This window comes from Pelophylax lessonae (genome assembly GCF_965119305.1).
Source record: "Pelophylax lessonae genome assembly, chromosome: 7".
NCBI lineage: Eukaryota > Metazoa > Chordata > Amphibia > Anura > Ranidae > Pelophylax > Pelophylax lessonae.
This window is the reverse complement of record NC_138774.1, coordinates 271,892,633-271,908,593: the sequence shown is the minus strand read 5'-3', so window position 1 is coordinate 271,908,593 and position 15,961 is coordinate 271,892,633. Positions and strand designations below refer to the sequence as shown.

At 45.7% G+C, this 15,961-nt stretch overlaps 2 protein-coding genes across 2 annotated transcripts in view; both read right to left on the bottom strand.

Moving 5' to 3' along the window:
• Positions 1-5,140, bottom strand: part of SPTAN1 (spectrin alpha, non-erythrocytic 1) — a 154,070-nt gene extending 148,930 nt beyond the window's left edge. The window contains exon 1 of the mRNA XM_082263944.1: positions 5,037-5,140. The gene's annotated coding sequence lies outside the window, so the exon portion shown is untranslated. The remainder of the gene's footprint in view (positions 1-5,036) is intronic.
• Positions 5,141-12,741: 7,601 nt separating this feature from the next.
• Positions 12,742-15,961, bottom strand: part of GLE1 (GLE1 RNA export mediator) — a gene marked incomplete at both ends in the record, with an annotated part of 54,658 nt that continues 51,438 nt past the window's right edge. The window contains 2 exons of the mRNA XM_082264240.1: positions 12,742-12,801; positions 12,879-12,942. Of these exons, the coding sequence (XP_082120366.1) occupies positions 12,742-12,801; positions 12,879-12,942 (124 nt within the window). The remainder of the gene's footprint in view (positions 12,802-12,878; positions 12,943-15,961) is intronic.

Genomic DNA, 15,961 nt, shown 5'->3' with positions numbered 1-15,961 from the left:
ATTGTGATTTTTTTTTTACCAAACATAGGTAGCAGAAAACAAATTGGCCAAAAATTTAAAAAAAAATTTAGATTTTTCCATTTTATTTGGGGGGAAATTTCATATAAAATGTAAAAAATAGTTATTTTTTCAAAATAAACGCTATTTTTTTGTTTAGAGCGCAAAAAGTAAAAATCGCACAGGTGATCAAATACCACCAAAAGAAAGCTCTGTTTGTGGGAAAAAAAGGACGTAAAATTTAGTTTGGGTACGGCGTCGCACGACTGCGCAATTGTCAGTTAAAGTGGCACCGCGCCGAATCGCAAAAAGTGGCCCAGACGTAAGACAGCAAAATTCTCCGGTGGTAAAGTGGTTAAACAATCACGACAATTCTTAATGACAGCAAACTATAATGTACAAAGGGCAGTAAGCCAATCCGACCAATCTTTAATGTTCTGAAGAAAATGTGAAATATGGCTGGAAGTATTTTGCTTCACTTTAAGCGACCTTGGGACTTCAAATGATGGACCTTCCAAGCATGCACCACCCAACGTTCTATCAACAAATCTGCTAACATTGGGCAAACTTGTCAAGTCTAACCTATGGAGAAAGCAAACGAGAAGGAGCCAGATTAACCCTGGGGGGGACCCATAAATACCATACTCAGCCAATTCATCCTCCAAAAACCCTCAGCCTAGGGTGCCTGCTGGTATTACGGAAGGAGTAAGGACACTGCTGTCCAATCTAACAATAAGCAGCCAGACTGGTCAAGCATTATCTTTGTCTGCAGTCACCTTATCATTGTTCTTTGCCCTGCCCTAACAAACAACTGAAGCTCCCAAGCTGGCCAAAAGACTTTAGAGCCGCTAAACAGTGCGGATGGAGGCATCTCCCTTGCTTGGCTATTGAATTCTGACAGCCAGTGCCTGACTGGGAAATTGTCAACCAGCTCCTTCCATCTTCAGATTGCAGTTTGTTGAGCGACTAGGTTGCTCCTGGATCAATTTTCAGCCAATTCACCAGGAAAACAGCCAAACTTTGATCCATGTTTTTGGAATGAAGAATTGGGTGTAGTCCAGTTTAATTCCATTGATGGCCACGCAAATACGGCACTGACCTTGTATACCTTTGACCATCAGAAAAACCGACTATTAACCACTTGCCGACCGCTCACTGGAGCTCTACTGCGGCAAAGTGGTTAGTTCCCATCCAACGACGTAGACCTACGTCGCTGGACTCCTCCCCTTGTGGGCGGCGCACGCGCGCCGCCGGGGGCGAGCTCCCGCTGTATTCAGTCACAGCGGGAGTCGGGCCAGGGGAGGAGCAGCGGTGATCACCGCCGCTCTTCCCCGATCGTCGGGGGAATAGAGTTTGGAGATCCGCCCACTTGTGTAAACAAAGCGGGCGGATCTCCTAAGTGACAGGCAGTGACAGATTGCAGGGTTCAGCACATGCGATCTGTCCCTGTGTCACTCAGTCACCTCCCCCCACACACGTTAGTAAGCACCAGGCATACATTAACCCCTCCCTCTCCAATAAAATTAACCCCTTCCCTGCCAATGTAATTTTTACAGTAACAGTGCATATTTATAGCACTGATTACTGCAGTAATGTCACTGGTACCCCCAAAAGTGTCAAAAATGTCAGTCAAGGGTCCGATCTGTCCGCTGCAATGTCGCAGTCCCGCAAAAAAAAAAAAAAAATTGCAGATCGCCGCCATTACTCGTTAAAAAACACCAAAAATGACAGAAATCTTTCCCTTAGTTCGTAAACGCAATAACTTTTGCGCAAACCAATCAAAATACGCTTACCGTGATTTTTTTTTACAGCAGAAAACAAACTGTCCAAAAATTTAAAAAATTTTGATTTTTACATTTTTTTTGGGGGGGGGGGGGGGGGGAATTTCATATAAAAAATACCCCCAAAAGAAAGCTCTGTTTGTGGGGAAAAAATTACGTCAATTTCGTTTGGGTACGGCGTCGCACAACTGCGCAATTGTCAGTTAAAGTCGCACAGCACCGAATCGCAAAAAGTGACCTGGACGCAAGACCGCAAAATCCTCCGGTGGTAAAGTGGTTAAAATATACATTTTGGGCAGCACCGTACATTTGCATATCTCAGTGGAAAAGAAAAAAAAAAAAGAAGGTCTGAAAAATGCGGCAACCTATTAGATCTCCACGATGGTCATTATCAAAAAAGATGAAATATGATTGGTTGCAAGAAGTACCTCCATCATCCTCTGACTGGCTGAAGGGAACTTTACTAAAGCTGGGTATGCAGTAGTAGAATTTTGTTCAACAATTTTTATAGGAAGAACATTTTATTGTTTTTCGAATCATTCCTGTGGCCCAATCAATGTTCGTTTTCGACTGCCGTGACCCGAAAATTTGAAGAAGGAGCAGGCTGGAAAAGTTCTCGAATGTACAAATCTTGTGGCTTTCCTTCGGTAAAGTCCATTCTTTCCAAAATCGAATGTTTAAAACAAATAAAATCTTGAACTACTTTTGAATGTTCTGCAATTTTTTTTTAAACAAATTTTCGTAAAAATTCTTATACAAATATTAAGAATTTTTTTGTTCAACAATTCTACTAGTGCACACCCAGCTTGAGGCTGGAGCAGACGGAATCTGGGGCAGCCAATCAGCTTCTAGCTTTCATGTTTTAAAGCTCAACCGAGCCAGGTGAAGCTAGAAGCCAATTGGTCACCATTATTCGGTCTGCTCCAGATTTTATGAATGTTCCCCACCACCCTTGGGTTAGATGTTCTTCATGCAGAACAGAGTAGCTTCTGCTGGTGCAAAGAATACCCCCCCCCCCCCCCAAATAAAAATATACCTATGGATAGGCGGTTTATTGTTGATCGTATTCCGCTCAGCAGTGTACAGGATGGGTGGTGGGTGCGGGGAGCACGTCCTTGTCACTGAAGCCAGCCCAGCTCATATTTTCCTCAATGACATTCCTGCAGCTAACGCCCTACAACACCCACAGCCCAGCACAACATGACATTCCAGATCCATCCCTACAATGCAACCGCCCCCTCCCGTCTAAACCTAAACCAGCAGGCAAAGCGTTAACCCTCCACCATCAGGAGCCTTGGTAACCAGATTAATAATGCATGCTCAGCTGGCGGAGAGATACTGGATAAAAATAGAGAGTGTATGGACAATGCAGATCCACCATCACATGCATTGTCTGCGAATCATTTCCACCCAATGGGCTATTGTTACATTAAAGATACAATAAATAATACAGGGCAGGATCAACATTATACCTAGAAACACAAACAGGCCAATGCAAGGAAATGCAACACAAGGTGTGAGCGACCAATTAGAAGCAAGGATTTGTAGCAGATCACTGGGATGGATCAGGGTAGGGATACTATGTAGCAGATCACTGGAGTGGATCAGTGCAGGGATACTTTGCAGCAGATCATTGGAGTGGATCAGTGCAAGGATACTATGTAATAGATCAATGGGATGGATCAGTGCAGGGATACTATGTAGCAGATCACTGGAGTGGATCAGTGCAGGGATACTTTGCAGCAGATCACTGGAGTGGATCAGTGCAGGGATACTATGTAATAGATCACTGGAATGGATCAGTGCAGGGAAACTATGTAATAGATCACTGGAATGGATCAGTGCAGGGATACTATGTAGCAGATCACAGGAATGGATCAGTGCAGGGATACTATGTAGCAGATCACTGGAGTGGATCAGTGCAGGGACGCTATGCAGCAGATCACCGGAGTGGATCAGTGCAGGGACGCTATGCAGCAGATCACCGGAGTGGATCAGTGCAGGGACGCTATGCAGCAGATCACCGGAGTGGATCAGTGCAGGGACGCTATGCAGCAGATCACCGGAGTGGATCAGTGCAGGGACGCTATGCAGCAGATCACCGGAGTGGATCAGTGCAGGGATACTTTGCAGCAGATCACTGGAGTGGATCAGTGCAGGGATACTTTGCAGCAGATCACTGGAGTGGATCAGTGCAGGGATACTATGTAGCAGATCACTGCAGGGATACTATGTAGCAGATCACTGCAGGGATACTATGTAGCAGATCACTGCAGGGATACTATGTAGCAGATCACTGGAGTGGATCAGTGCAGGGATGCTATGCAGCAGATCACTGCAGGGATACTATGTAGCAGATCACTGGAGTGGATCAGTGCAGGGATACTATGTAGCAGATCACTGGAGTGGATCAGGGCAGGGATGCTATGCAGCAGATCACTGGAGTGGATCAGGGCAGGGATGCTATGCAGCAGATCACAGGAATGGATCACTGCAGGGATACTATGCAGCAGATCACTGGAGTGGATCAGTGCAGGGATACTATGTAATAGATCACAGGAATGGATCAGTGCAGTGATACTGTGTAACAGATCACTGGAATGGATCAGGAAATGGATACATTGTAATAGATCCCAGGAATGGATCGGGGAATGGATACATTGTAATAGATCCCAGGAATGGATACTTTGTAACAGATCACTGGAATGGATCAGTGCAGGGATACTTTGTAACAGATCACTGGAATGGATCAGGAAATGGATACTTTGTAACAGATCACTGGAATGGATCAGGGAATGGATACATTGTAATAGATCACTGGAATGGATACTTTGTAACAGATCACTGGAATGGATCAGGAAATGGATACATTGTAATAGATCACTGGAATGGATACTTTGTAACAGATCACTGGAATGGATCAGGAAATGGATACATTGTAATAGATCACTGGAATGGATACTTTGTAACAGATCACTGGAATGGATCAGGAAATGGATACATTGTAATAGATCACTGGAATGGATACTTTGTAACAGATCACTGGAATGGATCAGGAAATGGATACTTTGTAACATTACAATCAGCCCAGTGCAGTTCTATTACACAATTAGGTAGGGAGGTCTTGCAATGTAAGCATTAGAAGGCCCCTCCCATTCATTATCACAGGGGGGAGGGGGGGGTCCTGTCATTACAAGGAATGCATGCAGCACAGGAGGTGGGGGGAAGGGGGGTGCAGGCAGTGGGGTGCGGCCTCACCGGCTCTGGGGTTTGCTCGGTAGTCTCCAGCTTCCTCGCTCGGGATCTCCGGATCTTCGTCTGTGAGCGCTGCGCGCGGCTCGCCCTTCTTGTACCCGGGGACGGCTGAGTGACGTCACCCTCCGCAGCTTCTCCGGAAAAGCACGAAGAGGAGGCCGAGGGAGGCGGACACGCCCACCGCCACCCGACTGCGGCTCCAGCACGAAGCGGGAGGGGCCGAGGGTTTCCGGAAATTGCCGAGCACAGGAAGGATGAAAGTGCTGGATTTTGAGGCTGATGGCTGTGTGTGGGGTGTGTATAGAGCAGGCCTCAGAGCTAGACAACTGTCAGACCATGACCCTTCCCCTAATACCCAAATTAAAACTTGAGCTAAACACATTGCAGGGGCAGCAGAAGAAAAAGGTGTGCAGCCCTGTTTATAGCGGGCCCATTTGTATCGCCGCCATCCCAATCAGTGCGACAACGACTTTGCAGCACCGCGCCGATTCCCAAAAGCAGTTTCTGCACTACTTTTGGTGACTTCGGGGGGCGGATCCAATAGACATCTGTGCATGAACCCGCGCCAATGTCTGTCAAATCACCCCCCCCTCCGAAGTCGCACTGACATGGCGGCGGCTAGCAGGGCCGGCCCTACCATGGGTCCCAGGCGGCACTTAGAGAGGGGCGGCCCCCGGCTGCCTCTTCTCTTCTAAGCCTATCGAAAAAAAAAAAAAGGTCCGCGGCTGGCCGACATGCACACTGCGCATGCACCGCCGCTCGGCAAAGCCCGTAAATGTTCGGCTATTTCCGGGAATAGCCGAACATGTATTAGCTTTCCCGGGCGGCGCATGCGCAGTGTGCATGTCAGGCCGGCCACGGACGTGTGGCGCCATTTTTAAATTCTAAAGCGCCCTTTAGGAACAGGTAAGTGAGACTGCACATTACCTGTCATGATGCGGGGCTGTAGGCATACTACAGAAGATGCAGTGCTGCGGGCATGGTACATGCCCACAGCACTGCATCTCCTGTAGTATGCCCACAGCCCCGCATTCTCTTGTACCATATCCTTCTCCTGTACCATGCCCACACAGCCCTGCATTCTCCTGTACCATATCCTTCTCCTGTACCATGCCCACACAGCCCTGCATTCTCATACACCATGCCCACACAGCCCTGCATTCTCCTGTACCATATCCTTCTCCTGTACCATGCCCACACAGCCCTGCATTCTCCTGTACCATATCCTTCTCCTGTACCATGCCCACACAGCCCTGCATTCTCATACACCATGCCCACACAGCCCTGCATTCTCCTGTACCATATCCTTCTCCTGTACCATGCCCACACAGCCCTGCATTCTCCTGTACCATGCCCACAGCCCTGCATTCTCCTGTACCATATCCTTCTCCTGTACCATGCCCACACAGCCCTGCATTCTCATACACCATGCCCACACAGCCCTGCATTCTCCTGTACCATATCCTTCTCCTGTACCATGCCCACACAGCCCTGCATTCTCCTGTACCATGCCCACAGCCCTGCATTCTCCTGTACCATATCCTTCTCCTGTACCATGCCCACACAGCCCTGCATTCTCATACACCATGCCCACACAGCCCTGCATTCTCCTGTACCATATCCTTCTCCTGTACCATGCCCACACAGCCCTGCATTCTCCTGTACCATGCCCGCAGCACTGCATTCTCCTGTACCATATCCTTCTCCTGTACCATGCCCACACAGCCCTGCATTCTCATACACCATGCCCACACAGCCCTGCATTCTCCTGTACCATATCCTTCTCCTGTACCATGCCCACACAGCCCTGCATTCTCCTGTACCATGCCCGCAGCACTGCATTCTCCTGTACCATGCCCGCAGACCCGCATTCTCCCTTACCATGCCCGCAGCACTGCATTTTCCTGTACAATGCCTACAGCCCTGCATTCTCCTGTACCATGCCCGCAGCCCTGCAGGGCACTGTGACACTATAGACAGTAGAAAGCCTGGTGGGCTCATCTGCCCAGTGTCTACTGCTCTGTCCTGCTCTTGCTGTCACTCCGTACACACCCACACTCCTCTGACTGCTTTCATAGTCCTATAGAATGTGGGGGCATCTTTGAGGGGGGGGGGCAGCATTTCATTCTCGGACCCAGGCAGCACAATGTCTTGGGCAAGCCCTGGGAGTTCCATTATACAGCAGACGCATAGCAGTTCCCTTATACAGCAGACCCATAGCAGTTCCCTTATACAGCAGACGCATAGGAGTTCCCTTATACAGCAGACGCATAGGAGTTCCGTTATACAGCAAATTAATAGGAGTTCCGTCATACAGCAGACGCATAGGAGTTCCGTCATACAGCAGACGCATAGGAGTTCCCTTATACAGCAGACGCATAGGAGTTCCCTTATACAGCAGACGCATAGGAGTTCCCTTATACAGCAGACGCATAGGAGTTCCGTTATACAGCAGACGCATAGGAGTTCCGTTATACAGCAAATTAATAGGAGTTCCGTCATACAGCAGACGCATAGGAGTTCCGTCATACAGCAGACGCATAGGAGTTCCGTCATACAGCAGACGCATAGGAGTTCCGTCATACAGCAGATGCATAGGAGTTCCCTTATACAGCAGATACATAGGAGTGTCAGTATATGGCTAGGTTCACGCCTGTGCGGTTTAACTTTTAAATTGCGCCTGTACTCCCACCCACTACCCTTTTGCAGCATAGGGGTGTGCCAGATGTGCCAGGGCACACCCTAATCACTATGTGCAATGCCCCCCCCCCCAGTCTCGTTGGCTTCCCTACTCTCCTTTCCTATCCCCCAAGTTGCTGCGGGGGATGGGCCAGGTGTGCCCGGGCCCACCCTAATCACTATTTGCAAGGCGATTCCCCCAACTGCTAGCTAACTGTGCAGAGGGGTGTGGCCTAACGGGAGGAAGACAGAGATCCGTGTTCCTGCTGAGTAGGAACACAAGATCTTCATCTTCCTCTCCTACAGAATGGCGATCTGCCTTGTGAACATAGACAGACCCCCGTTCTGCCTCTCCTGCGAACAATCAGGGGATTCCCGACGAACATTGCGTCTGCTGGACACGCCGATTGGCTTCCTCTGTGTCCAATCGGGTTACCAGTGGGCCGTGCGCCCCAGAAATCATGAACAGGTTACGTGATTTTGTGCAGGAGGGTGACTCTGCCGCAGTATATCTTTGTGGGGTGGTCTATAAGTGGTAAAAGAGTACCTACACTTTGGTGGGGAAGAAAAATAAAAAGGGGGGGGGGAAGCAGAGGACACTGCTATGGGGAAGAAGTGGGTGCAAGGGGACAGTGGACACTATTGTGGGGGGAGGGGATGGCAGATGACACTGCTATGTGTGGGGGGGGGGGGGGCAAAGGATTACACTTTTGGGATATGGGGGGGGAGGGCAGTGGACACTACCCTGTGTGGGGGGGGGGTGGAATAAGGGACAATACCGTGTAGGGGAGACAGAGGGGCAGAAAACATGACAGTGGGTGAGCAGAGTACATTATTGTACATGGGGGGGGAGATGTGAAAGGGGGCAGAGTATACTGCTGGGGGGGGGGGGCACTACTGTGACACACTATGGGTTTTCATGCAGTCTCTTCTTTGGGGTCTTTATATATATATATATATATATATATATTTTTTAAGAAAAGGTTTGCGCCACTGCCCCCTCCCCCAAATCCCTGTAAAAAGAGCTGGGGCGTGGCTTTTCAATGCTGTGTAGGTCTATGGATGCACACAGCCTGGCTTGGGAACACTTTCATGTGAGTGCCCCCTCAGCACGTGGTTTGCCAAGGGACACTTGGAACAGGAAGGATTGGACAGAGTCAGCAGGGGACCACCAAAGAGGTAAGGGAAGACTTTGTGTAAGATCATTGCACAAAGCAGGTAAGTATAACCTCTATTTAAATAAAAAAAATAGCCTTTAGAATCACTTTGAAGCAAAATATTGTTATGCAACAGGGTGCCCTCTGTTACCACTTGAGTACCAGTCTAATACCTTTTCAATACCAGGCCATACAACAGTTATTAACCATGGTTTTATTTATTTAGTTTAATATATAAAAAACTGGAAAAAAGGAACAAATCATATTGAAAAGAAAAAAAACCCTGAATATTGCACTGAATTGCATCTCTCTCTCATCGAAGGAGTCTAGCATCAAGTCAATTCAACTCCTAAGATATTGATCTAGTTAGTTAAGCAGGAGAGGGGGGTTGATAATCAGTTTTAGCTGCTTCGGTGTTCATGATATTAATAACAGGGGCACTAGATGGGCAACAATGAGACGACCTCCAAAAAACAGAATGGTTTTACAGGTGGAGGCCACTAAAACATTTTTTCCCTACTCATCTTTTCTGATTGTTTCACTAGATTTGCATCTGGCTAGGGTCAGTGTCACTACTGATAGAATGAGGCAATATCTGGACTCTATAAAGCAGGGGTATTGAATTAAAATTCAAGGAGGTCCGGTCACTAAAATTTTCTTTGGGCCAAGGTCCAAATCTCAAGTCTGTGCCCATCACAGTACTCCTTTACATCAGGTGTCCCCATCACAGTGCCACCTTACGTCAGGCATTTCCGTCACAGTGCCCCCTTACATTAGGTGTCCCCATCACAGTGCTTCTTTACATCGGGTGTCCCTATAACAGTGCGACCTTACATCAGGCATTCCCGTCAGAGTGCCCCCTTAACATAAAATATGCCAATCAGTGTGACTTATTTTATGTTATGGGTCACGCTGATGGGCAGTTTTTATGTTACGGACACTCTGATCGGCAGAACAAAATATGCCCATCGTGACCCTTAACATAAAATGTGCCCATGGAGGGATGCACAGACCTCTACAGGCTAGACAATGGCAACCTAACCACCATTAGGTATCGGGATGAAATCCTTGGACCCATTGTCAGACCCTACGCTGGTGCAGTGGGTCCTGGGTTCCTCCTGGTGCACGACAATGCCCGGCCTCATGTGGCGAGAGTATGCAGCCAGTTCCTGGAGGATGAAGAAATTTATACCACTGAATGGCCCCCACGCTCGCCTGGCCTAAATCCAATAGAACACCTCTGGGATATTATGTTTTGGTCCATCCATCACTGCCAGGTTGCCCCTCAGTCTTGTTCAGTAGCGCAGTGATGCCCTGGTCCAGATCTAGGAGGAAATACCCCAGGCCACCATCTGTTGTCTCATTAGGGTACCCCAAGTTGTTAAGTATGCATACAAGCACATGGGGGCCAAACTACTGAGTACCATTTTGAGTTGCTGCAATGAAATTTCAGCAAAATGGACTAACCTGCTGCATCATTTTTTAACTTTGATTTTCGGGTCATCTTTGAATTAAGCCCTCTGTAGGGTGATAAATTTCAATTCCATCAAACGATGTGGCTTACTTTCCTTCTCAACACATTACCCAGTACATATCTGCACAATATTTTTCTCCATCGAGATCTGAGGTGTTTTCAAAGTGTTCCTTTCATTTTTTATTTATTTTTTGAGCAGAATATATAGTATATATAAAAATATTAATTGGGAACCTTAATAACCACAACATACAGGGGTATACAATATACTATTGACAAACAATTACACACTAGTGATCAACCGATATCGGTTTTTCGTTGCCGATACCAATATTTTGGCCATTGCATATCGGTATCGGCCGATATTTTTGTACATTTAAAAACATTTTTATTTTGATCACGTGACAGGTACTCTTGTGGAGGGATCTGGGGGTCTAAAATACCCCAAACCCCTCCTCTGCACTTAAAAGCATTCAAAACGCCAAGTTTGGCTGTTTTGAATGCTGTCATTTTTTTGAATCTGGCGCTGAGTACCCGGAAGTGGTGTCATGACATCACTTCATTGCTTATATCTTTAATTTGTACATATGTGAGTGGCATATTCAATAACATTTGTAAACGGAATTATGCAATGTGACATTTTATCCTTACATGAGCAATATTTGGCATATCGGCCAGTTCTGGGGCCGATACAGCTATATCGGCAAAAGTCAATATCGGCCCTCGATATATCGGCCTTGCCGATAATTGGTCGATTCCTTAATACACACACTCATCATAGGTTGAACTGGATGGACTGGTGATTCTAAGAAATTTTCTATCAAAAAAAATAAATAAAAAATAATACGGATTTTAAGTGTTCCTTTAATTTTTTTGAGCAGTGTGTGTGTTTATATATTATATATATATATATATATATATATATATATATATAATCTATCTCTCTCTATCTCTCTATAGCATAGATACATACACATATATACATACATATTATACCCTCATCAGCTGGAAAAGCCACCAATCATAAGGATTTGGAAGAAAGAATGAGCAGGAGGCAGACAAGCTCTTACAACTGCTATGAGGTGTCCAAGAGAGTGTCCTGTGATTTAAAGTTCCCGAGAAGCTTGAGAAGACTGATATCACAGGCTGTTTAATATGGTAAAATGTCAGGATTCAAATGTCATAAAATCTGTAGTGGATATTGTGACCATTTTTTGTAATCATCCCTAACCCAGTGTCGATCATTACCATTTGGGCATGTTGTAGCCAACTGAATAATCAGACATACAGTACCAATTACTTCTACTGAGCCGAAATCTTTGGGAGAGAAAAAAGTTTATATACTAGAGAAGACCATTATAATGCACCAAAAATGTGCAAGCAGCTGTGTTTTTTGGTTTTTAAAAATGCACCTTAAAAACTCACCCACTTACATGTCTTAGTGTTTTCTTTTTACGTTTTTATGCCCTGTAATGTTATGAATCTGAAATCTTTCCTCAGTAGCAACTAATCGCAGGGATTGGTTGACGCCTAGGTACGCTACAGCCAGAATACAACTCCCGCTACCCCTTGGGCTGCCTACATGGGCTGGTATTGGGAATGGCAAAGGAGAGGCAGGAAATGATACAAGTTTTTCAATAGCTGGCAGGCAGAGATTGACCAATGTAAGGAACACGGTGTTGACGATGAAGCTTAAGAGTAGACTTTTTCAAACGTATGCATTTTCCTCTGCATTTTTTTTTCCTTGCGATTCCAGTCCATGTTTAGCTATAGAACAGTTTTCAGTTTCACACTGGTGCTGAAGTGCATTCTGCAGTGTTCTCCCAATCTGTTGCATGTAGCGGTTTGGTGCACTTTGCATACAGTTCAATAGTGGGCAAAAAAGTTGGTGTTTGACAACAATTTTTGCATTATATATATATATATATATATATATATATATATATATATATATATATATATATATATATATATATATATATATATATATATATATACACATACATATACATACATACACACACACTAAAAAGACTTTGAATGTAGTGGGTTTTTTTATTGAACACATTTATTTAAAAATATATACATTTTGAACAAATACATTAAAAAACCCAAGAATAAAAAAAAAAAAAAATGTGCATATTCCCATAATATTTTACCGAATAATCCTGCAAGCAACGCACTTTCTGTCCTAGGGCAACAGCGCTCACTCATTGTACTGCATCTATAAGGAGTCGTGTAACCATCCTAGGACAGAAGTGTGTTAGGGCTTTCAATTATAGACCAAAAGGGAGTGAATTGGAAAAGTTCTTTGGGGGGGGGGGGGGGTTTACAAAAACTTTACATTTTACAATTGGGAATTTGAATACACTGCAGCTTCTGTTCTTTCAAAGTACTTTCAGAATGAAGAACGTGGATATCCCTTTGGAAGAGGTATTGTCTTTCGTTTTAAGATATTCTGTTAATAAATGAAACAAACACGTAAGTAAATTAGCCATTCAGAAGTTATCCACAAAACTAGACAACATGACTTACTTCCAAGAAGGAATTTAGTCGGACCACCGCCCCCATTTGCCCCTCCGCAGTTATCTTCTGGATTCTGTAGGTGAAAAAAAAAAAGAAAGGTATCCAAATTAATTCTAATAAAAAATAGGATTTTTGTACTCCCCACTAGATCCTATTCTCAGAGTTCACTGATTGACACCGGAGTCCTGTGCAAGCGGATTACCCACTGGTACAAAAACACTAGACGTCAGTCCTGGGTATAGCCCCTCCCATGACCAGAATACTTCAGTTTACCAAAAGCAATAATAAACCTTGCGCTCGAAAAAGACAAGACTGCTGCACTTTTTGATAATCCTGAATACAGGATTAAGGAACTAAAGTGAAAAATGAAAAAGATTGCGCTGTCTGATGCTTTTAGACCACCCAAAAGCAATGTGTACTATTTAATAGTGAAATGGTGTATATAAGACAATAACATGTAATACAAATGTATCAACCTACAAATCACAAAATGTCCATATGTGAAAAAAATTGGATTTTTGACTTACAGTATAATCCATTTCTCTGATGTTCATTGACGGACACAGCTCTTTATCTTCTTGACCGTTGGGTTATGATGCCCCCCCCTACAGGAGTAGGACACTAGGCAGGAAAAATCTTGACTACACCTATGGGCAGTCCCAAGGGGGTATTACTCCCACTCTCCGCTAGAGGCATTCAGTTTTGTTACAAGCAGTGTCAGAAGAAAATTAACTCCACAGAGGGGTGGGTGCTGTGCCCGTCAATAAACATAAGAGAAATGGGTCTTACGGTAAGTCAAAAAACTGGATTTTTGTAAGAACTTACCGTAAAATCCTTTTCTCTGACATTCGACAGACGCAGCTCCTTATTTTCATGACTCATAGGGTTATGCTCCTCCTTCTAGGAATAAAAAAAATGTAACCACGCCTATGGGGGCTGTCCCTGCAGGCATAACCCCCTCAGACTCTGCTATCATCAAATAGTTTAGTTGCAAGCTGTGTTTAGTGCTGCGTCTGACGAACTTCAGAGAAAATAATTTTACAGTAAGTTCTTACAAAAATCCAGTTTTCTCTATCATTCAGCAACAGGCCCAGCTCCTTATCTTCATGACTCATAGGGATGTCCTAAAGCAGTATAATCATGAGGGGTGGGAAACAAAACGCAGAAACAAAACGTTAAGTCCCCAATGGCTAAACTTAGCCAACCAGGCAACATGGAGCTCAACCAGGAACAAATGGAGCTCACCCACAAAAATTGAACCCTCAAAAGAGAAACTAAATAGAGTTCTCTTTTAAACTGCAGCCTGCAAAACCTTGCAACCAAAAGAAGCATCCGAGGATGCCAACACATCTACCTTGTAGAATTTTGTGAACGTATGCACAGACGACCAAGTTGCCGCCTTGCAAACTTGTAGCACCGACGCCTAATGGTAAAAAGCCCAAGAGGAGCTCAGTGCTCTCGTAGAAGTAGAATTAGTCTTCAGTGGGAAAGGAGAAACCTGACCCCTCAGTGAATAGGCCTGTACCACCGTCTGCCTAATCCATCTGAAAAAGGTTGCAACTGACGCAGCCAATCCCTTACAAGGTCCACCAGTAAGGACAAAAAGAGCATCTGATTTTCTATAGGACTCAGTGGTCTCTAAATAAACCCTGATCGCCAGAACCACATCCAAAGAATGCAAGGCATACTCCTTAGGATGCTGAGGTTTAAGGCAAAGTGAAGGCAACACAATGTATTCATTTAGATGAAAATCAGAAACCACCTTAGGAAGGAACGACTGACTAGGTTGAAGTACAACCTTATCCTTGTGTACCACCAGATAAGGTGAGCGGCAAGACAACGCCTCCAATTCAGATACCCTGCGGGCAAAAGTCACCGCCACCAAGAAGGCAACCTTCTGAGACCAAGAAAGCAGCGAAGTCTCCCGAATTTTTTCAAAAGGAGGCTTTTGAAGAAGAACAGATAACATCAGATTTAGATCCCACAGAGGTAAGGGGGGGGGGGGGGGGGATCGCCTCGGAGGAGCCATATGGCGCACTCCACGGATAAAAGTCCGGATTAGGACATGCATGGCTAACAGGCGTTGGCAATATATAGCCAAAGCCCAAACTTGGCCTTTGATAGTACCCAAAGCCAACCGCTGTTATACCCCTTTCTGCAAAAAGGCCAGAACCCTAGCAATAAAAAACAAGCAAGGGTGCACCTTCAGCTATTCACACCATGAAATGTACAATTTCCACGTACGATGGTAGATTTTCTAGCCTTCAAGAGTGTGGGAATCACAGAGACAGAAAGACCGCCATCTCTCAAACCTGACTTTCAACTGCCATGCCGATAAAGCCAGCGACTATAAAGCAGGATGGAAGATCGGACCTTGAGACAGCAGATCTTCCCTAAGAGGAAGTCCCCAAGGGGTATCAGTGACCAGCCTTATCAGGTCTGCGTACCAAGACCAGCGAGGCCAGTCTGGAGCCACCAGAATGACCAGAATGTTTTCCACCTCTATCCTGCGCAGAAGCTGCGGAAGGAATTTCAATGGAGGAAATGCATAAATCAGCCAAGGAGCCACCAGTAAGTCTGTGGCGTCAGCCAGAGGATTTCGAGACCTGGCCACGAATCTCTGCACCTTCTTGTTGATGCAAGAGGAAAACAGATTGACCTTAGGAGTCCCCCACCGGACACCCAGGAGGTCAAAAACCTTTGGGTGTAGGGATCACTCCCCTTGATCCAACACCTGACGACTCAGGTAATCCGCCTGCCAGTTTTCCACACCTGGAGTATGTACAGCAGGGAGGGCCGGAACAAAGCTTTCCACACAGGCCAGAATCTCAGCCACCTCCTTGGCCGCCAAGACACTCTTGGTGCCCCCCCTGGTAAAGTCTCATGCACTGCAGTGATAAGTGCGTCTACCAGCGCTTTTTCATTCGCCTCTGCGACCATGGAGGAATCATCCTCACTTTCAGATGGATCAGAGGGTGTGATATTAAATCCCCTGGACGGGCCGGGTCCATGGCAGCATCAGGCTCCGAATCAGATGAGACAGCCTGAGCAGGGGAAGGCGGGGGGATGCTTCCTTCTGGGCCTTTGCCCAT